This window comes from Cornus florida, unplaced genomic scaffold (genome assembly GCF_030987335.1).
Source record: "Cornus florida cultivar Cherokee Brave unplaced genomic scaffold, ASM3098733v1 CherokeeBrave_3.0.0_Hap2_Chr08, whole genome shotgun sequence".
In the NCBI taxonomy this organism is placed as follows: domain Eukaryota; kingdom Viridiplantae; phylum Streptophyta; class Magnoliopsida; order Cornales; family Cornaceae; genus Cornus; species Cornus florida.
In genome coordinates, this window is record NW_026775578.1 from 60,969,649 (window position 1) to 60,993,529 (window position 23,881).

At 37.9% G+C, this 23,881-nt stretch overlaps 1 protein-coding gene across 1 annotated transcript; it reads right to left on the reverse strand.

The window, feature by feature from the left end:
* Positions 1 to 653: 653 nt before the first annotated feature.
* Positions 654 to 8,689, reverse strand: LOC132271834 (protein IQ-DOMAIN 23-like). The gene is made up of 4 exons (XM_059773330.1): positions 8,042 to 8,689; positions 2,294 to 2,494; positions 2,072 to 2,146; positions 654 to 1,742 (listed from the first exon to the last, which is right to left on the reverse strand). The coding sequence occupies exons 1-4, from the start codon at positions 8,423 to 8,425 to the stop codon at positions 954 to 956; spliced, it is 1,449 nt and encodes a 482-aa protein (XP_059629313.1). The 5' UTR covers positions 8,426 to 8,689; the 3' UTR covers positions 654 to 953.
* Between the last annotated feature and the right edge of the window lie 15,192 nt (positions 8,690 to 23,881).

The following is a 23,881-nucleotide window of genomic DNA, read 5'->3' on the forward strand; positions in this document are numbered from 1 at the left end:
TTGTCGTTAGGTCAGTTTTGCCTCTTTGCCATCGGTAGGATCCAAAATATGAGATAAAAAAGAGATTCTCTAAGCTGTTTTCTTGTAATGATTTGCATTAGAGTAATGGCTTAATTATCAGTATTTTGTAATACCCATTTTTGACCAACCAATATTGATAGGACAAAAAGTTAAAGGCAGACCGACAAAAGCAAACTAGTGGAATTTCTTTCCGTGAATGCACAGTAGAAATGCAAATTGGTCAAATATAGTTAATTTTTTTCTTATTTATTTATCCTTTTATTTTTTTTAATGTATGTGCACATCATATATATATCAATATAAAGGGTACATAGTAACTGCTAAATATCTATATAATTTTATACTTATTTTCTTTTTAAAAGTAATTAAAATAATATATTTATGTAACGTAGTATTCAATATAAATATTTTGTTTATTTTGAAGCAATAATATAATAAAATTGAATTACTAAATATTAGTTTGTAGGTATATGGGAGCACTGTGTAGTGGACATGCAGACTTCATCTACTTTAAAAAAGTCCATTTATCAGCTAACATGCACCTATTTAGAAGTTAATAACAACATAATTTAGATAGAAAACAAAAAATCCATATCACCGACTCCATTCACATGAAATTAAGGCAAGAATGATGCGATTTCGAGTTTTCTAACCTTAATGGCTTTAGATTAAGAAAAACACAAAGGTGTATCGACAACATACATGACAAGTGCACAATTAAGTGACAACATTAATGGGCCATAGTTGATTTGCATCACACATTACAAACAATCCTACAAAAGAAGATGAACACTCGCTTCACAATTCTTGAACTTAAAGAAGGTCGAATCAATATCTACATTAGTGATGAAAAGTTAAAACTTTTTAAGGACAAGTTGATAATCATGTTCAGATCTCATCCGAACCACCATAGGAAATGTACAACCACAACTCTAGCATTTACCGCCATGAACGGGCTTAAGACCGGCAACATCACCTTGAACTGGCATCCCAAGTCTATGCGTGCGGCCAGAGCCGGGATAGGCTTTGGTCCTGAAATTAGCATGTAAATCCACACCCCTCTCGGATTGAGTGTCCACGTCGCAAGAACTATGAAGAAAACTTTTAGTTGAACATGAACCAGGTGCCCCAAACTGCACCCTTTGCCGAGGGGCACTTTGGGACCTGACCTTAGCCCGGGAGGACTCTGTGTTAGCCATGTAATTCGGGTGACTAGAGTATCCACCAAAAAGGCTTCGCGAGCATTCACTCCTCGCGGGGGTGAAGGGACCTCGTCTGGCACTACTTCCCGGCCTAGACAATTCAGAATACACTTGTGGGCTGTTCTCAGCAGTCCATACCGGATGCTCTTCTGCTTCGGTAGGGAAATTCCGGGACCTTAAAGACAAGACTTCCCCAGAAGATAAACTTGGATTTCGTTCCAGAGGTTTTGTTAATTTTCTTGATAAAGAGTCAAATGTTGTGAAGCCCTGATCGTTGTTATTCCAACCCGAAAGAGGTTTTGGTGTTTGAAAGGTTTTGTTACTTCGAACAGAGTTGAAGAGAGGCTTGCAAGTATCTACTTCAAGTATCTTGTCACTCTTCTCATCATCAGCTTTAGATGAAATGTCTCGATGATTATTCCATGTACATTCTTCCATCCAATGGTCTAACCAATTGGGATTCGGATACTTCCTTTCGAGGTTGACCGGGTTCTTGATGTTAGATTTTGAACTACATCTCTGCATTTGTTGGAAATTAAGGGAAAGATGCATTTAACATCCACTAATTTGTTAACGGCTTAAAGCAAAGGATAAGAATGTGCTAATGAAATAAATTGATGAACTATTTCTAATTCAATTTTGATAATAAAAATTGGACTTAATATCCAAGTTTGAAGATGCATCCAAACTCTAAACATGATACCTCAAGAAAATGAATGATTGAATTCCCAATTAAAAGAGTACGCCATTTGAAATTGGTACCAAAGACACGTTTATACGCAAAGCCTTAGATACAATTGACTGTTTGAAAGATTCGACATGAGTCACATGACAAATGAAGTGTGTACCTTCAGGATTGCAGATCGGTCTAGTTTGGTGCTATATTCACGAAGTTGGTGGTCATGTTTTTCGCGAAAATGGCCCTGAAGAGGGACAAAATAACATAAACTTCCGGGTAGACATCAAGAGAAAGATAAAATACTCTTCCTGAGGATTCCTCAAGAAAAATAAACTGATTATAAGTAAGAAATGACTCGCTTCACTATAAAAGAACAGAAAATGTGACTTACAGGGTGGTGGGATTGGGAGGACTTGCTATTAGAGTATGAGGAATCTGACATGTAAGCCCGATTGGCACAGACTCGGGCTTGGATCCGGGCCATTGCCTGCATTCGTCGGAGCATATTTGTACTGTTCTTTCTCACAATGTGGCCTCTGACCAAGGCCTGAAGTTTCACCAAGCCCTTCAGTGCCCGCAGGGCCCTCCTAGCCTTCAAAATGATCACCAAAAGTCAAGCAACCAGATTACCTTTTTCACTGGAAATCAATTCCATCAGCTACGTACCCATCACATGAAGAAAATGCACAACAATTAAAAGCAGGTGCCTATTACATACACTGAATTTGGTGGTCCGGAAATAGAAACTTACATGAGACTAAGGAAGAGAATTTTTTGAAAGGTAGCAGCGTGGACGAAATCATATTACTTATCACTTTTGTAAACATAATCAAGTAGCTACTACAGGGCCTGTGAACCATTCAGTCACATATGATATAATATGGACCAAAATATTAACGCGTAAAGTAAGAGTCATAATATGATAGAGAATGGTGGCATATACATGTTTTCGAATTTTAATCCAGCAATATAAACCCATCTTCTCTTTTGCAGTATTTACCGTCACTTCTCTCTGTGCAGTAATAGCACATATGCATTGAAAGATGCAACAGTAAGATTTTGGTGAAAATAACATAATCCAATCAAGGCTATATATAAGTCCAGCAGTAACAAAGTCCGTAAACGTGAGATTGAAGCCATGATCTGAATAGAGTTTGCATCCTAGGAATATGATTACATATCATGTGCAAATCGAATAGAAAGTATCACCTACCCTTAGCCTCGTTGGTATGTTCTCCGCCTCCCCAGTGGGGAAAGATCGAAAAGAAAGAACTTTTTGCTCTAGCCTGCATTGTATAATTGAGCAGGTCTAACGCTATGAAATCATCAAGAGATTCACAATTCAACCACTAACTTAACTTCACAATGTAGTAGTTTCATATCCAAATGAGTGGAGGGGAAAGATTGAATTGGCTATTCTTTTATATTTATTCATTTTAGAGGTTATATGTATCACTTCCTTCTGCTAATAACATGCTATTGTAAAATAACGTATGCTAGATTGGCACATTTGTCCTTTCAACATGGTTGAAATACATGGTCAGAAATTGTACACTTGTTATCCAGACTTGAACATGGGCAGATGAGCATGTATTGTGGTTGCAATTTGTTGATTTCTTGTCCAGACTTGTACAGTGGGTGCATGTGCATCAGTGCATGTATTTGTTTTTTTTTTAGGTAACCGGAGTATATAGGGCTTTGCTCTCCGGAATACCGTTGTAAAGTGCCCCACTCTATACAAATCGGGTAAAACTCGAATTTTCATCAACAGGCGTGTACTCAAGTGTATGTACCGGGAAAGCTTGGCAAGCTCGATCTTTTTGTTACTCAGACCGCTTGCAATTAAAAAAATTCATTGCGACCTCAATTTGAGTTGGACTTTGAACATAGATGTCAAATAATCTAACTCCATGACTTAGACCTAGTCTCCTAGATTGTTTTTATAATTAGTTTTACTATTTATAATTATTATTAAAAATATTAATAGACATCATAATTTCCATCATCTTTTGTTTAAATATTTATCTTTGGGTTGTTGGAATGTTCGCTATATTTTTCCCATTCTTCCTTTCTGTTTTCTTTTATTTTCTAAAAAAATTATTCATGCTAAGTTACACAGAGCGGAACGAGAACCAGTGTAAGAGCAGAAGTGCAAAAGTGACCAAATCTAAATTACATATAATATAAACAAGATCGGAAACAGGGAGAGGGAAAATGGCACTCATTTAAAAAACAAATTGTAACATAGAAAATGAAAATTAAAGCATAACCCATCAAAACCCAACAATAAAACAATCAATTAATCAAGTGGACCCAAAGAAGATAAGTGGTTGAATTTGGTCAAACTAATTTTGACTCATATGACACATCCCTACTACAACAACTGTCTGCAGCGGTGACTAACATTAAGGTCATTTATGGAGTCTATTCACATACACAAGTCCCTAAAGGCGCGTGCAAAAGGAGTCAGTGTGATTACTGAAAAGGAATGATAACCACGTGCGTTGATGGAGCGTGGGACTATCTATGTTCATAGCATTAAATAGTGGAAGCCCCACGTGAACACCCAAAATTACACGTACAGCCCCCCCGAGAGCATGAAAGTAAAGACTTCTTTTATGAGAGTATCGAATTTTGAAAGTACAGAGACCAGAAATAAAAATGGTGGGGATAACATGGGAATAATTTCCGATTTATAGTGATAAAAAACACACACCCAACAAATTCCGGCGCGTATTAGCCCCACTTCAACTACAAATACAATAAATTTACTTTTGAAGGACAAAAGAAATGATACATAAAGGGAACGGAAAAATAAATAAATGAGGGTTTGATTTCCAAAAACACTTATGTAATGTTTGGAAGTATTTAAAGAGCATATTGACTTTGAAATTAAAATAAATTTAATTTAAATTTTAAATTCAAATTCACAATTCATTGTTCCTACAGTTACGTTTGATTAAACAAGAACAACAAAAAAATGTATGCAATAAAGATTCAGTGGGCCGGGCATAGCCTCAGACAATGAAATACATCATTCCACGTTGAGAATAGTTTTCATAAGTAAGTGGAGATCATCCCTAATGACTGGTGTATTTTTATTTGGTGGACATTTAATATGACAATCGCACCATGTCCCCTAGTTGCTTAGACAAAACAAATTCCATTTTTTTTAATTTTTTTTATTTATAATAATTGCACTTTAATTTTTAAAATAAAATGACATTATAATCTCGAATTCATACATATATAATATGAGTATTACGTATATGCATAGTAACTCTTAACTCAGCATGCTTTTACCAAACAATATTTTACTCTAATGGTATAACCTCTCTCCATCTTAAAAAAGGAAGGGAGGGGTTCAAACCGGGATGCAAGCAAAAAAATGTATTAGTTTCTTGTCAAGGTAAAAAATAAAAATACTAGACTTGGTTGTTATATATAAAAATACATGTATTACATATATGCATAATAACTCTGTGTCATCAAGTTGCTCTTCTATATATTTGGAGGAAATGTTTTTTTGTTTCAAATTTGTGGCCTCCATACCACGATGAAGCGTTAAGGCAATTCTCAATAAAATGGAAATGACCATTCCCCACGATGAACCGTTAAGGCAATTCTCAATAGAATGGGAACAACCATTCCCCACGAATAAAAATTCATTCCATATCTAAACGGATGGAATGAAAATTCATCATAAGGAACGAAATTCGTTGGCCACAACCACCGCCACTGCCACCGTCTTCCCCCACTACGACAACTACAACCACCGCCATCGTCTTCCCCCACCACCACCATCGTCTTCCCCCACCACTACCACCACTACAGCCACCTCATTCTACCACCACCACCACCGCCATCACAGTTACTGCTGCCTTCCGCCACCACCACCGCATTTTGCCACTGTCACAGCCGTTGCCACTGCCTTTCACTACCACTGTTGCTGTTGCCACCACCCTCCACCTTCCTCCGCTGCCACCATTGCCATCACAATTACTACTGCCTTCCGCCACCACCACCGCATTTTGCCACTACCTTTCACCACCACCCTCCACCACCACTACTACTTAGAATTGTGATTATCAATTCATTCCAACATCATTTCATATTTGCAACAAAACAAGAGAATGAGAATTCCTATTCCATTCCATTCCTATTCCCATTCTCATTCTCATTCCGCCGCCACCACCACCACCTTCCTTCGCCGCTACCACCGCCATCACAGTTACTGTTGCCTTCTGCCACCACCACCGCATTTTGCTACTGCCACCGCCGTTGCCACTGCCTTTTGCCACCACTGTTGATGCCGCCACCACCCACCACCTTCCTACGCCGCCACCATCGCTATCACAGTTACTACTGCCTTCCGCCACCACCAGTGCATTTTGCCACTGCCATCGTTGTTGCCACTACCTTTCGCCACCATTGTTGCTGTTGACACCACCCTCCACCACCACCACTACTATTTAGAATTGTGATTATTAAATTATTCCAACATCATTTCATATTTGTAACAAAACAAGAGAATGAGAATTTTCTCATTCTCATTCTCAACTTCGATACATTCCGAGAATTGTCATTCTCATTCTCAACTTCGGTACATTCCCATTCATTTCATTCCTGTAGGCCTAATAAACTATTTAAGCTGGGTCCACGAGTAATGCTACAATTTACAACCTCCAATTTCCAACACTCTTAATGGATAAACACATAAAGATCGTTTCTTATGAACATATCAGCAAAATAAAATTTTAACATTTTCCAATTCTAAATATCATTTTTCCTATGAAGCACGGACACGGATACGGGACACGGGTACGACACGACACGGATACGGGACACGGGTACGACACGACACGGATACGGCGACAAGGCAAATTTCAAAAAAATAGGACACGGACACGGCGGGGATACGCCTATAAAATTATATATATATATTCAAAATATAATTACTAGAATCTTGTACAGAAAAATAAAATAACAACAAAGAACAGAATCAATTTCAATAATTTCATCTCTGTTATAAGAAAAATATAGACAAGACAAAACAGAAAATAAATGAAAAATAAAGTTGATCCAAATTCCAAAAGAAGATGTGCAGAAGAGATATAGCTATAATGAACTAAATATGTATATGAATAAACATATATACTTTTAGTCTTTCACAAAATTTTGTTCATGTAACTTAAATATATATATATATATCTTGTTCATGAAGAGAGATAATTGAAGAAGAGGAAAGACTGAGAGGAGTGAGAGAAAATAAATTTTGTCTCACAGAAGTGTCGGACCGTGTGTCCGAGCCTCGGACACGCGTGTCCAATAAAAAATAATATTTGGACACTTTACAGAAGTGTCGGACACGTGTCCGAGCCTCGGACACGGGTGTCGGTGTCCGAAAAGTATCCGACACGGGTACGGGGTCCCTGGAAGGAGTGTCCGTGCTTCATAGCATTTTCCACTATCTGGTCCGCATCAAGTGAGTTGATTTAAAAATATATACTCCCTCCATTTTATATTAGATGTCCATGTTAAGTATTAGAAGTTTTTACAAGAATGCATTGTTCATTTTAAAATTATAAATTAATTTTTTTTTTAAGTTTAAATGTATATTAACAATTTAGAACTTTTTTTGAAAATTTAGAGGGCAATGATGGTAAGATAATATTTATTTGTTTTGACTTTTTTTAAATATATATTTAATTTAGGAAACCATAAATAAGAAAGATGAACTACTAATTTGGGAGAGAGGTAATTATTTTATTTATTTATTTATGATACAATTGTTTTAACCTTTCAAAAAAGAAATATATGTGTAAAATATTTATTTAGTTAATTTATATATATACAATTTAACATTTTAAAAATAATATATATACACATAAAATTTATTATTATTATACAAGATAGAACAAAAGAACAATTTTGGATCACGTTCATGCAAAAGACAACTTACTTATTTTATTTTATTTTTTTCAGGTCTCTAACGCAGGCATCTACACACAAAAAAGACCAACCACCAAATTTGCCAGATCATCTAAAACAGTGCCAATGTAATTATGAAAAAACAGTAGGGGTATTTTGGGAACAAAACCTGATCAATACTAACTAATAGAGAGAGTAGACTACTAACCAGATAAGCTCGGAACGCCGACTGAATCTTCACAGCCGCCGATTCCCGCCGCCCGCTGACATACGCCGCGGTGGCCCTATTCCCACCGCTCGTCAGCCTCACAACCTCCGCCGCCGCGTGCGCCGCCGCAAGAGCAGCTTCTGCCACAGCCGCAGTCGCTGCCGCCACGGCTATCGCGTGCTTGTTCGCGTCCACATAAGAAGAAGCCTCACCAGAGGAACCTCTGGTCCCAACGCTAAGTTTATTGCCGTTAAAGGATCTGATGAAACCCAATTTCTTCTTCTCCTTCGCCTGCCGGGAATCTGACCCACTAGACGCCGGCTGCGAGTCCGACGACTTTTTGGCCCCTAAAAGTGACCGGAACCATTTGGTTGCCTTACCCATCTCTCATTGCAGCCGAATCGCCACCATTTTAATTAGCAATATCAACTTTCAGACAATAAGAATCTGTGTGTATGTGTGTGTGAGAGAGGAGAAGCTTGTTTGGGAAGTTGAGACTGATTGACTGTTGTAATTAGACTATATCTGCGTATTACAAATGTGTGTGACTGTGTGTACTGCCTGTATAGAAGCGATTATAGAAGTTGGTGACACACCCGTATAGGTTAGTTGGGAACTTGGACCCGCGCAAATTAAAGATGGTGACTTTACAGTTTTTTTAATTCTGGAGAGGTCTTTGGTACCACTTTTCATTATTACAGTGATCACTTTTTTATGTAATCACAAGTACTTTATATTTCTGTAATATGTAGTTCCTTGATATTAAATAATATTACAGATTATTAACTAAAAGTAACTATGATGAACAATTGAACATCCCGCTTTATTGGGTCTTTATATCTCTGTAATATGCAGTTCCATGATATTAAATAATATTACAGATTATTATCTAAAAGAAAATTGAACATCCCACTTTTGGGTCGTTACTATTTTTAATTGATTTGTATTACAATAACTCGGAAGGTATTGTATTTTTTTGTCAAAAATAAAAATATTTAATCCTCTTTTTTCCTTTTTCTCTTTTATTTTTCACCGTCAAGATTATAAACTGTTTCAGAGAAATGTTGAGGAGAATTTCTTAGTACTATTACTGACTGTAAATTCAGGTGGTTTTGCTGTAATTAAGAAGGGGTTTGCTATGAATTCGATTGCAAACTCTCTTAAAGTGACAAATTGTCATCCTTCAATCTTGAATATTGGCCCAAACATAATATTGCCACGTTTGAATAACAATTGTAATTTTTTATTATTATTTTTTTTCATGACAAACACAAGGATACAACAATTAGGATAAACCAAATGCTTCCTAAAAGGCTCGACATTAGTGGCCTCGTTGCCTTGTTGAAGGATACGGCTAATCTATGCTGGAAAATATATGCTTTGTATGATATAATTAATTTTATATTAATATGTCATGAGATAATTAATAATATATTAAAAATAATTAATTAAATATGTAATTTGATATTTAATTAAACATTTAAATTAAAGTAATAAAATAATAATAATAAATAAAAAATCTAGACCGAGGCTATTATTAGATACTATGTCCTTAAGACAATTTACGCCTCACATGGTGCTGACAGACTCTGTGGCGCTTGTTTTTCAGGACACAATAGTCTACATCTACCAGTAGTAGCACTACAAATTCGTGGATTCGGCAAACCTTCTTTGTGCAATACTCTCTCTAACTCAAAAATACATCTACATTATATACATGGTAAATTGGGTGCAATTCGAACCAAATGGTTCGGACCAATCTTAATATAGCTTGATGAAATTGCATTAGGGTCTAAGTGGCTCAGACCACTTGACCTATAGTTTGAACCCACTTGGGTTGGGTTCAAGTCTAAAGAGGGAGAGAGAAGAAAATGAATTGAATGATTGCAAATGGCGGCTCAATGGGTAATTTATGAAAATAGAAGTGCATTTTCGGATTGGGCGTCTCTTCATCATTAGACACAACCATTTATATCTGTTTCTACATCACTGGACACAACCATTTATATGTGTCAATTCATCGCCAGACATACCCACTACAATAGGTTGCAATGGTTCACATTGAATATGTTATGTCTTGTAATGACCCAGTCATTTTTCTTCCTTTCATTTTTCCCATTTTTACGGATTTTTTTTTTTTTTTTTTTTCTGTTGATATTTTCTTTCACGTAACCTCACTTTTCGTGTTCGAAGTTGATTTTTGGCCTCGCGTGCTTTCATTCCATTTGGTTTCCTCAAAATGCGTAACTTTACTTTTAAAGAAAAGCTCGCTAGTTGTTTCTTTTTCCCGTAGGCGCGTGGATGAAGAGTTTCTTCAGAAACATTTTAGTTTTTTGAGGTGTTTTTCATAAATATCTTTTGAAAATATTTTGTCTTGGAGATTTTTAAGAAAGTATCTTTTGGAAGATATTTTCATTTGGGTCACTTGTGCAGCTATCCTTTTGTGTAAGGGCCTTTGTGTAATTAACGAAAGTTAATTGGAAAGGGTCTCTTTTGAGCTTGGATCCTTGTACGGGATTCATTTTCACATTTCGTCGAGTCGCGTACTCTTAGAATTGTGTTCCAGTTGTCTTTTCCCAGTTTTAAGGTTTTTGACCCTAATTGCCACCGAACTTGCTCGGGGCATATCTTTCTGCACAGAACTCAGTTTTTGACACTGTTTCTTCCGTTGTTCATTTTTTTTCATTACGGTACTTTTTGTTCACAGACTTTTGCCTTTTAAATGCGTTTGGACAGTTTTTACTTTTTGGGGCCGCGCAAGACCCGTTCGAGACACTTTTTGGGATTTCTATAAATAGGGGGTAGGAGAGATAAATTTTCAGATTTCTCCCCCTCCCATGGCTGCCGCCCCATGCTACCCTCTTTTTCCTCCTCTCTTTTTTTCTTTTTTTGAGCCTTTTAACTTTGGATTCTTCCTTGACAGATGAAGGCATACATATCGGCCTTGATGAGGCCTTCGATTTCAACTGATTGGAATCCCGTTTTGGCTAATTTTTGAGTTAGGGATTTAACTCAAGTTTGGATTTTGGTGTTGCGGCAAGAGGGTTTGTTGTTCTCCTCGTTGTCCCTGTCAAAACCCCAAAGTGGCGTCGCATTCGGAAAGGTTCCGTTTTGGTGGTTTTTGAGATTTCATCTCAAATTGAGGTAGGGGTTGTTGTATGTTTATATCCTAAGTGTTTTAGTGCTTTGGGGCCTTAATATATGTTGTTCACATGCTTGCTAAATCATAGTCTTGTATATAGATGGAAAGCCTTTGAATTGATTAGAGTTTAATGATTTAAAAGCATGTTTAGTATATATATGTGTATAGCTTGTTGAATTGTAACTTACATATATATTGTATAACTTGTTTTACAATTTAAAGCATACCTAGCATATATATTTATATATATTGTGTAGAGATATCATGATAAGTAATGGCTTGATGAATTGTAGTTTATATGCATTATATAGCTTGTTTAATAATTCAAAGCATTGGAAGCATGTATATCTTGTCGTAAGTAAATTGTTTCATTTACTAGGTTGCTTGATTCTAGAGACTTTTCATGTTAGGATGACAATCTCTTATAAAATAATACATTTAATTACCTTGTGACCATGTTACTAACTTATTATAGAATTAGTAATTGTGGCCTCCTATAATAGTAATTTAGCTTAGCATGATATATGATATCATTGCCTTATATAGCTTGTTTAAATATATCCTGTATAGGTATATTATTTATTTAGAATATCACTATTGTGTTACCTTGAAAGCTTGTCACTAAATTGGAGCATATTTAATACTTTGTGGCTTAGGATGGTAACTTGACTTGGTTGTTGTAAGATATTCTTGTTTTATGTACAAATCGCATATTGAAGTTGTGACATTCCGTATGCCATTTAGACTTGGAATTTTAGGACATGATTTGTGTGGCTTCAACCTTAATTGTGATGTTCCCATTTTTCACTTTTTTTTTTTTTTTTTCAAAAATTTTATCGTTGCTAAGGCATTTCTGTCTTTTGCTGTTTTTTATACCGGACACTGTGGAGTGTGCCGGTTGTATCCGAGAGTTGTTTGGGGCATTTCATTGAGTTCGGGACTCTTTAAAATGCAAGGGTGGTCATTTTGGTAATTTTTAGATTTTCGAGCTGAGTAATCCCGTGTGTGACCCGCTACTGGAATTGTGGCATGCTGGTATTTTAGTTGGGTCCATTTGCATTCCATGCATTTTATTTAATGTGTTATATAAGGTTGTGAAATTATTTAATGTGTATATATATATGTGGTGTAAAATGAAAATAAAAGAAAAGTGGTGGGACCCACCATTAGACCATTTAAGGCTATAAGACCACATTTTTGGTCTCATTTTCCTCTCTCCCTCCCGGCATCATCTCTCTCTTTCTTTATTTCTTGCTTTTTCTTTTCTTTTTCTCATAAAACTTTAAGCTTTGATTACTCTTTCATCATTTGGAGTTTCTTGATGCCGTTTGTAGCAAATTAAAGATCACGACGAGATCTACAAGTTGATCGGGGCAATTTCGTGTTTGGTGCACTCTAGGAAAACCGAGATCTAGGGCACACAATTTGGGGGGTTTTGCTTAATTTGAGGTAGGGGTCTCTAATTCCCAAATTCTTGTTTCTTTGTGAGTTGTTCATCAATAATTGTTGTTAAACATTTTCAATTTGAGTTGATTGTCTTTAAAATGAGGTATATGTTGTGTATGAACATCATGATTATGTGTATTACTTGACTTGTATGAAGAACATGCTTGAGTGTCAAATTTCTTGCCTATGATGTTTATTAACTTACTAGAAATTGTCATAAGGAAGCATGTTGATTTGTGTAATATTAATTTCCCATTCTTATAGTATTAAAAAAGTCATGTGATATGCATTCAAAGCATTGTGCATGAAAAAGAGTAAAATGATTTGAAAAGGGTGAAAAGGGATTTTAGGGCGAACTTTGATAAAAACGGTTTTGAGAAAATCTGGTCGCCGCGGAGTCACCAAAGGGCCGGTGTGTTAATGTAACTTAGAGAGAACTAAGGGAAACACCCTAGTGTGATTGAGCTATTTGGGCCCCAAATGACGCCGCAGGGGTACCAAGGGTCAGGGACAGTAGCCAATCCTTCTCTCGTGTCGCTGTGGAGTCACCAACGAACGGGTTATATTAACAGTTTGAAAAGTGATGGATTTGGATTTTGAAAATGGAGAGCGACATACACGGCATCGCATATCATGGCACGACATTGTTTAATTATATGTTGGAATTAATGTTGTATTTTTTTCCGGTATAGCATGACCCATATTCTCTATTCTTATTCATTATTTGGATTAACGGGGCTACAAGAGGTGTGTCTTAGGCACCACATACTAAGCAATTTGCTCACCCTACTACATTTAACATTTTTTAGGACTCGGGAAGGAAGTAGTAGACACAAACTCTTCACAAGCATAGGGAGGACTAGGAATATATTTTTTTCCATCTTTGTATATTTGCTACACTTTTGTAAAGTCTCAAAACCATAGTGAAGTGTATTTATTTTGCAAACCATGGCCATGTATTGTAATTAGAACTCTTGATGGTAATTTGAAGTTAAATGAGACTATGTAAGTATTTCATGATGAATGGGGAAGGAAAATATATTTTGATCTATTATTGATGCCATCCAATTATATAATATTATGTTTTGTTGCCGTGAATTCAGAACTTCATCGTGAATTTGGAATTTCATCCCATAACAGGTCCGGTATAGGTTGAGCATGTATAAAGCACAACTAAAAATGCATTTCCAATGAGTTCAAGGTTCAGGGGCCTTGTTTTGGCCGGCTGACCCTCACCATCAGCCGACTGAAACCCTAGGTTCGGACAGCCGAACCCCCACCATCAGCCGACCGACAGACTATAGTAGAAAGTCCCGAGAGCATGTAGATTTTGAGATTGTTTTAGCCGGCCGACCCTGTTGGTCAGCCGACTGATCCTGCACTGTCAGTAGGCCGATCAAGGGCCATCAGTCGGCTAATCCTTCTCTTTTCACCTGTTTCAGTGGAACCTCCCTATAAGGCTGTTTCTTAAAGTATTTTGGACTCTGGATTGACTAGTGGGACGGCTATGGACACAGGAAATGGATGGTATAACCTAGTTGACCTAGGGTTCGGGTAAGGACTCGGTTAACGATTCTGACCCATGGGTTCGGGTCGTTACAAACTTGGTATCAGAGCAATGGTTTGAAAACCATTAGGTTGATGGGTAGAGGCCTACATAGAGTTGCATGGGAAGTTACAGCATTGTTTATGTGATTATTTGCTACGTGTTTTATTACTTGAAGAAGCATGTTTAACTGTTTAATTGCTTATATGTTTACATGTTTATGTTAAGGTGTTTATTGCATAGTTTTGCATGCCAAGTGTTGGTGTGGCATCATTTCATGTTGAGTTGTCCACGGTGGACTTAAGTTCCATGTCATTGAATCGTTTTCTCATTTTATAGCATGACGTCACCACGAAGGGAACCGAGGGGTGTTGGCCCTAGGCCAACAAAGAGGAGATGTTGGTGAAAGCTCTAGCTCCAATCCGGTGGAACAAAATGAAGAAAATACACTTCTTAGGGACTTGATTCCCCCTAGAAGTGTTTCCACCAGAAGGGATGATGTTGAAGCACCTGTCGAAGAGGGTAAAGGTTCGGCGGAACTAGCATTGAACCGTTTGTTACATAATGCCTTGAGGGAAACAATTGCTACTCTTCCGCAACCGGTACCACAATTGGTAGTTCAGGTAGAGGAGATGCCAGCACAAAAACGTCTCAAGTTGATTTCTAGATTTTCTAAGTTGATGCCAATGATGTTCGAAGGTGGTGCAGATCCCATGGTAACAGACGACTACATGGATCAAGTAGAAACTCAATTGACCTCTATGGATGTAACGGATGATCATGTAAAAATCATCCTAACCACCTACAAATTTACTAAGGATGCCAAGCTTTGGTGGAAGTCAGTCACCAACTGGCAAAAAGTGGAAGAAATGAGTTGGGAGAAGTTTAAAGAGCTATTTTATGAGAAGTATTTTCCGATTACCAAGAGGAGGGAGCTAAGGGAGCAGTTTAATGGCCTTATCTAAGGCAATATATCGGTAATGGAGTACGAGGATAAGTTCACGTCTCTTTCTCACTTTGCTTTTGAGTTAGTAAGCAATGAGGTTGACAAGACAAGGAAGTTTATCTTAGGCCTTCCTTACTAAATGAGGCCGTTCATAATGGCCCAATATTTCAAGGTTTACTCAGAGGCAGTGGAAAGGGCTTTGATGCTTGAGGCGGAAGCTAAGGACATAAATACAGGAAAAGACCAGTGGAAACAAAAGAGGAATGCCGGATCATCTTCAAAGGGACCTTCATAGAAGAGGAACATGGGTAGTTCATCCCAGTTTCAGGGGCAGCAGTCTGCATGATCCGCTCCTACCACTCCTATACCAGTTGGGTCTGATAAGAGCGGAGTTGTTTGTTTTTAGTGTCAGCAGCCTGGACATTATAAGTTTAATTATCCTATGAGACCGTCTTCAATTTCTTCAGCTCCGAGAGCTTATTATGGGTATGGCCAGCAGGGCATTTGATTCAAGACTATCCGAATCAAGGAGTAAGCACCGATAGTGGCAGAAGGTCACAGCAGAGGCCGTCACAGTCGGCTACAGCTCAGTCAAGCTTCAGACCATCGCCGCCACCACAGCTTGCCATGTTTTCACAGGGATCACGACCAGCTAGGAGGGATACTCCTACTATGCCAGTGTAGCAGTCAGGTGTTCAGGTTAGCAGTTCTCAGGCACAGGCACCGCAAGGACGTGTCTTTGCACTTGTACCGACTGATGCATCTTCTGGACCATCATTTCTTCGAGGTATCTTTCTAGTGTTTGGTTCTTGGGCTCGTGATCTCTTTGACTCTGGTGCATCTTATTCTTTCATTTCATCATCATTTGCACTTGCATCGGGATTAGAGGTCAGTTTCATGGATCGGACGCTGTGTATTGATACGCTAGTTGGGTTTCAGTGTCTTTGAGCCAAGTTGCGAGAGATTATTTCATTGTGATAGCCGGGCAGACTTTTGTGTTTGACCTTATCCTCCTGGAGATGACTAGTTTTGTTGTCATTCTCGGGATGGATTGGTTAGCTTCATTTCATGCTACGATTGATTGTTTCAGAGGTAGAGTTACGGTTTGCACTCTTGAAGGAGATTTTTTTTTTTTTTTTTTTTTTTTTCGTGGGAGATCGGAGTGATTCCCACACTTCATCGTTTTATTGAATTCGTGGAAGAGGTTGTGGTGATTACTTCTTGGCTAGTCTTTTAGCCAAAGAAGATGATGTTGTGGAAGAGGATTATCCTACGGTTGTTTGTAATTTTCTGGATGTGTTTCCGGAGGATTTGACAGAGTTGCCTCCACATCGAGAAGTGGAGTTCACTATTGATTTGATGCTCGGTACCGCGCCAATTTCTATAGCACCGTATCGTATGGTACCAGTTGAATTGGAAGAATTAAAAAAGTAGCTTGATGATTTAAGGATGAAAGGTTTCATCCGACTGAGTGTGTTACCGTGAGGCGCACCGGTCTTGTTTACTAAGAAGAAAGATGGTTCTTTGAGGTTGTGCATAGATTACCGGAAGTTAAATCATGCCACCATCAAGAACAAGTACCCTTTGCCAAGGATAGATGATTTATTTGATCAGTTGAGGGGAGCCAGTTATTTTTTCAAAGATTGACTTGAGGTCTAACTATTATCAGTTGCGGGTCAGGGATGAGGATATCCCGAAGACAGCGTTCTGTATACGGTAAAGACATTATTAGTTCCTTGTTATGCCTTTTGGCTTGACTAATGCGCCAGCGGCATTCATGGACTTAATGAACCTCGTCTTTCACGATTACTTGGACCAGTTTGTGGTAGTTTTCGTGAATGACATTCTTGTGTATTCACGGACTCGGGAGGAACACGAGATCCATTTGAGCATTGTATTGCAGATTTTGCGAGAACACCGATTGTATGCCAAATATGAGAAGTGTAATACCCCTAATTTTAAAAGGATAGTCTCGGCATTTTAATTCATGGTTTTATTTCATTTTTATTTGATTAATTGACTTATTTACTTAATTGTTTAATTATTTAATTGATTTATGTGGTTATTAATGTAATTTTTTTGTTTAATTATTTTATTACTTTATTTTTTAATTTATTATTATATGCTAATATGGAAATTCATGAAATTGTTTGTTGTGATTAAATGTTTTAAATTCGTGTCTTTAGTTTTTATGTAGATGTTCATTAATTGTTTAAAGTAAAGTGTTTAATTTTATTAAGGATGGGATTAGATGGGTTGGATTAAATGGGTACGGTTAATATCCATGGATGTATATACATGTATATATGGGTATATATGTATATGTTAATTAGTTTAATTATTATTAATTACTAGTAATTGAATTGTTAATTTTAGTCATTATTTAATGAATAACATAATTCTGGGGTTTTATTTATACTTATAGTATCTTGCATACATATAGTTGGTGTATATTATAATTTCTTTGTTTTTCTTAGGTAAATAGGTTTAGGTTAAAAATTATATTTGCCTATAAATATATGTAGTATGTCTGCCTAGGGTTTTATAACCCTATTCACGGCACAGTGGAGGCAGAGAGAAGTAACGAAGAGTTGTGAGTAAAACAGAGAGATTAAGTTGGGGTTTCGACGGTAGATTAAAGGACGAACCAAGGAGGAGGGAAGGTATTGCTTGTGGATTTAAACTAGAGCAGTAGGAGGTTGACAGTGAACAGAAGTCATCGAAAAACTTAGGAAGACGGCGCTGAGATTTTAGTTCAAAGTCTCACAGGCAAGTTTTATTCTTACTCTCTCCCCTTGACCTATGTTCTGTGCATGCCTAAATGATCTATAGGATTTTAATTGGACATTAAATAAATCTTGTATGCTTATTAAATCAGAATTAAACTGTATATGTTTTGTAAATTCAAGTTGTTTCTTCGCATAAATTGTTTTTTCATATGTGTTCTAAGTTTCTGTTAATGATGCATACTGGAGTTTAGTTACTTTCTGAGAATTTTTGGGACATGAATTGAACCCTAGGAACTGTATTAGACATCACAGAGGGTTCTGTAACGTCGTCGAAGGCGAAGAAGATGAACCAGAGGAGTAAACGGCTCTCGGTGTGAGAGAGAGCCGGCTCCCTAAAGGAGGGAGCCGGCTCCCTAAGTGAGAGAGCTGGCTCTCCACGAGGGAGAGCCGGGGAGAGTCGGCTCCCATGAAAGCTGGCTCCCTTGCTGGAACACCCCTACGGGGTGTATTTTTGGTTTTTCTTTTCTTTTCTTTTTTTTTTAATTCCTGGGGCTTAACTATGAATTCTAAAAAGTAACGGGAGGTTTTAAATGATTTAAATTAACTTGTTAAAACCCTGAAATAATTAGTATATGCTAATATTACTGGATGATAAGCGCCGAATATTGCATATTCAAGCGCCCTTAGCTGCATTAGTTAAATCCATTATTTGATTATTCTTTATAAATTATCTTTATTTGCACGCTTTTATTTATTTTCAGGTTCATTGGCCAAAAAGGAGCAAAGAATGGTGTTTTATTCAATCTTTGAATAGCAATGTGCTCAAGGCTAAGTTCTGGCAGCAGCGGAATCTGACCTTGCTCGCCATTTTTGACGGATTAAACTCAAGAACTGGACTTCCATTGAAACATGACATATTTAGAGCTTCGATTTAACTTTCAAAATCTTTAAACGGTTCATCATTTGGAGTTCGGAGCAGAAAGTTATGGCTGTTCTACCAAAGTTATGCAAAGCTGGTCAAGAGGAAGGAGCTCACTGGACTAACTTCGAGCGCTCGAAGTGCGTAGTTCGAGCACTCGAAGTGCTAGTTCGAGCACTCGAAGTGCTTAGTTCGAGCGCTCGAACTCCGGGCAGATTCCTCTCCAAGAACCATCACTTCAGCCCACTTGCACCTTGTCTCTCTCATCTCTGATTTCCATCTTTATGGGTTGGTTGGAGATGTCTTTTGGTGGTTTTCTGTGCCTTGTTTGGTGGAGAGAGATGTCTACAAAGGAGGGGAACCACACAAACAAGAGGAGATCTGATCTTTGCAAGATTTTTGGAGAGAGAAAGAGGAGAAAAAGAGAGAGTTCTTGAAGCCAAGGAAAGGGAGCTCGAAAAATGGAGGTTCCAACCAAGCTTCTTCCTTCTTCTAAGGCTCCCATGGGTAACTAAACCTCCTTCTAGGGAGGTGATGAAGCCCCTCCCTTGTAAGCATGTCCTAGTATAGTTCTATTTTGGGGATTGCAATGTATAATCTTTGGTCTTTTCATGGTCTAGAGCATCTTGCCTCTTGTAATGGATCTTCATGTATTTAAATGATTAATGTTGAGTCAATTATCTATCTTTGATGGTTTATTCTTTTAATCATGTTGCTTGCACTCTCATGGTGACAATGGTAGTGAGATCATAGAATTGTTTTAATGGCATGGAGTTGGAGGACTTTGATAGATCATTGCTTAGGTGAAACCTTTGATGATTTATATTTATTTCTTGCCTTCATGTGCTTCATCATTTTATCTAGGGCTTGATAGTTTTTCATTTAAGTAAATGTGGTTAAGCTACACCTTAGTTAGGTAGTTTAAACATGTTAACCTTTGATGGATTATGCTTGCTTCTGATTTAATGAATTTCTTGAGGATATTATAGCAACCAAGTGTGCTATGTATCATGACCATATATATATATTGTTTTTCCCCAATTTAGCTCTAATCTAGCATGTGTATAGGGATGGAGGCGGATTCACTCCCCTAGTCCTCCTTACTTGTATTTCATCTCCCTTAAACTCTTGCAAACTTTTAATTTATGCACCTTAATTTCATAGCTTAAAGTGACAACCAACAAATCCTCTATGAACACCCCTATCATTCTAAAAAGACTTTAGACACTTAGGTTGCCATAGATTAGCGCAGTCCCAGTGGTTCGACTTACCCGACTAATAGCCCTATTTTACAATGATTCGTGTTATTGCGAAGGTTGATTTATAATTGTAATCAACTCAACCGATCACTGGACATCATGAAATTTAATTAATTATTTGCATGCTGTCAGTAGATGTGGAATATTTATTTACTTGTTGTTCTATTAAGTTAATTGGATCCGTATAATTGTACCTAAGTATAATTAAATATAATATGCTCAGTTTGTTATCTGATTTATATTATATCATTCCCTGGATTTTAATTGACGCTCTATTGATTACTACTTTGTCATTTATTGGACTGTCTTGTGGACTAATTGAAGTTTAAATTAAATTATTTAAATTGTCAATTACATGGATGTTGTTCTGGATGTTAATTGATGAACCGTCAAATTATGCCATATCAATTATATGGACGTTATGGACTGTATGCACCAGAATGGGATAGTGGCATACTAGGGACGGATTAGTTCAAATTACTAAGTCCTATATACTTTGGAATAAGGGAATGGATTATAAAATTAAATCCTACTTATATTTAAGTCAGATCAACCGAGTAAGTTGAGTGACTAACTGGATTATTTGTTATTTGTGTTTAAGTCAGATCAACTGAATAAGTTGAGTGGCTAACTGGATTAGTTGTTAATTATGTCAGATCAATGAACAATTGAATAACATACTCTGGTTTTAGATGGATTTTAAATATATGATTATGGTACCACGATTTGAGTTTGAGTCTCAGAATCGATGGTTAGGGAGCGTATATGCATTAGGATACATAGCTGGCTATGACGGTTGAGGTGTACCCTGTTAGGTCTAGGTACTCATGCCCACCTTTGATGCGTTTTGCATGTTGCCTTCTATTCAGGTTAAGACCCCCTTTGTAGTCCAGTGAGAGTCCTTTAGTGTGGATATATATATGTATGGACTAAATAGTTATTGTTAAGATATCTAGGATATATCTGCGTATCAGGTCTCTATTTGGATTGTAGTTAGAATATAACTTGTTCGTGGGCCTGACCGACTATCATTTTTCTCAGGTGTTCGACAGTTCCAGCCGTAGAGCTTGACCGTGATGAGCAGAGACAGTCACTCATTCCTCCGACTACGTAGGATTCTTACTTATATTTTAGCTATGGATTTTCTTTTCAGTTATTTAGTTTAAGATGGGATTTTGTTCAGGGGTCCACTAGATGGATTCCTGAATTGTTCTCTTGGAGGTTTTAGATTGTCGGATTTGTTTTAATTATTTAATTTTGAGGATGTAATATTTAAAATTCTTTCAGCTTATTATTTATTCATTAAATTCTTTTGTATTATGTGTTCATTTAAGTATTAATTGTTTGGTATTCCCTCGGGTTTGGGCTTGGGCCTGATCAACCCATGTCTCGGAGTCTAGGGGTATCACAAAAAGTGTGAATTTTGGCTACAAGAGGTGAAGTTTTTGGGGCATGTTGTTTCAGAAGGTAGAGTGTCACTGGATCCATCAAAGATTGAAGCAGTTCTGAATTGGGAACAACCCAAGAGTGTGTTTGAGATCTGGAGTTTTCCTGGCCTAGCGGGTTATTATCGGAGATTTGTGAAAGATTTTTCCCATTTGGCAGTACCTATGACTCGCTTAACCCAGAGAGGGATCAAATTTACGTGGAATGAAGCCTGTGAGTCTTCCTTTCAAGAGTTAAAGACAAGGTTGACTACAGCTCCAGTGCTAGTGATACCTGACCGTGGCCAGGGTTATGTGATTTATTGTGATGCTTCACGTGATGGTTTGTGTTGTGTGCTGATGCAAGATGGTAGAGTAGTGGCTTATGGGTCTCGGCAGTTGAAAACTCACGAGTACAACTACCCTACTCATGACCTAGAGTTAGCGGCAGTCGTGTTTTCTTTGAAATGTTGGAGACAGTATTTGTATAGTGAGAGATTCGAGGTGTTCTCGGAACACAAGAGTCTCAAGTAACTTTTCTCCCAAAAGGACTTGAACAACAGACAGAGGCGATGGGTTGAATTCTTAGAAGATTATAACTTTGATTTGCAATATTATCTGGGTAAGGCAAATGTGGTAGCAGATGCCTTAAGCTGGAAATCTCATGGGGCTTTGGCCAGTTGGCCCATTCAGAAATGGAAAATACTTGAGAATTTGGCAGAGATGGGATTGCAGTGTTTTGATGATGATGTATGCAGCGAGTCAACATTCTTATTTAGTCTTATGACCCAGCTTACTCTTGTCGGATAAGTGATTGAGTCACAGAGACAGGATCCGGATTTGGATGCCATTTACACTTTGATCTTGAGTGATGAGACAGTGAAGGATTGGACTTTACATGTAGACGGAGGTCTACGGTTCAGGGGTTTGTTGGTTGTTCCCATAGATTGTCGTGAGGACGTTCTACGGGATTTTAATACTTCCCTCTTTGCAGTTCACCTAGGTGGTACAAAAATGTATCACAATTTGAAACGCTATTACTGGTGGAATTGAATGAAGAAGGATGTTGCACAGTTTGTAACTAGATGCCTTACCTGTCAATAGGTGAAGGCCGAGCATCAGAGACCAGCCGGTTTGTTGCAACCATTGCCTGTAGTACAGTGGAAATGGGAGCAGATTGCTATGGATTTTGTGACAGGCCTTCCTAAGTCCCGTAGGGGCAATGAAGCCGTATGGGTCATTATTGATAGACTGACCAAGACGGCTCACTTCTTGCCTATTAAGGCAATAGATAATGCAGAGACGGTGTGCTATATGTGAAGGAGATTTTAAGGTTGCATGGAGTTCTAATTGCCATTGTTTCAGATAGGGATGCCAAGTTCACTTCGAAGTTCTAGGAAGGACTTCAAGTAGCGTTTCGTTCAGTGTTACATCTTAGTACGGTATTCCATCCACAGACGGATGACCAGTCGGAGCGTATCATCCAGATCTTGGAGGATTTGCTTTGGGCATGTGTGCTTAATTTGGGAGGTAGTTGGGAGGATCATCTACCACTTATTGAGTTTGCCTACAACAACAGTTACCAGGCGAGCATTGAGATGGCTCCATTCGAGGCATTGTATGGTAGACCTTATAGGTTTCCAGTTTGTTGGACTGAGGTAGGCGAGACAGCCGCCTTAGGACCTGACATAGTACTCGAGACTACTGAAAAGATCAAGCTGATCAAACAGAGGTTGCTCATAGCTCAAAGTCGACAGAAGAGCTATGCGGATAAGAGGAGACGACCGCTATCTTTTGAGGTGGGAGACCATGTTTTTCTATGGGTTTCTCTACGAAAGGGATTGATGAGATTCGGGAAAAGTGGTAAGTTGTCGTGGCGATTCATTGGACCGTTTGAGATTTTGGACCGCATAGGAGAAGTTGCCTACAGACTTGCTTTGCCACCGCAGATGAATAGAGTTCATAATGTTTTTCATGTGTTGATGCTACGGAAGTATGAGCCAGATCTGTCTCACATCCTGAGTTGGGTTGATGTAGATATTGATGAGGATGTCTCCTATGAAGAGGGACCAGTTCAAATTCTTGACACACAGTAGAAGGTGTTAAGGAATAAGATGATATCACTAATGAAAGTTCTTTGGAGATACCACGGAGTTGAGGATTCTACTTGGGAGCTTGAACAGGTTGTTCGCTCCAAGTATCTAGAGTTGTTTTCTCCCACAAGTATGGCTTGATTTTGGGGATGAAATCCTTTTTAAGTTGGGGAGATTGTGATGTTGCCATTTTTCATTTTTTTTCAGAAATTATGTCGTTACTAGGGCATTTTCGTCTTTTGCTGTTTTTTGTACCAGACACTGTAGAGTGTGCCGGTTGTATCTAAGAGTTGTTTGGGGCATTTCATTGAGTTCGGGACTCTTTGAAATGCAAAG

Bases quoted from the DNA above. Each gene is read 5' to 3' on its own strand.
- LOC132271834 (XM_059773330.1), bottom strand. From the start codon at position 8,425: ATGGGTAAGGCAACCAAATGGTTCCGGTCACTTTTAGGGGCCAAAAAG. The intron at 2,495-8,041 runs GTTAGTAGTCTA...ATCATTTTGAAG, and splicing joins CGGCGTTCCGAGCTTATCTG to GCTAGGAGGGCCCTGCGGGC. The intron at 1,743-2,071 runs GTACACACTTCA...CAACAAATGCAG, and splicing joins ACCGATCTGCAATCCTGAAG to AGATGTAGTTCAAAATCTAA.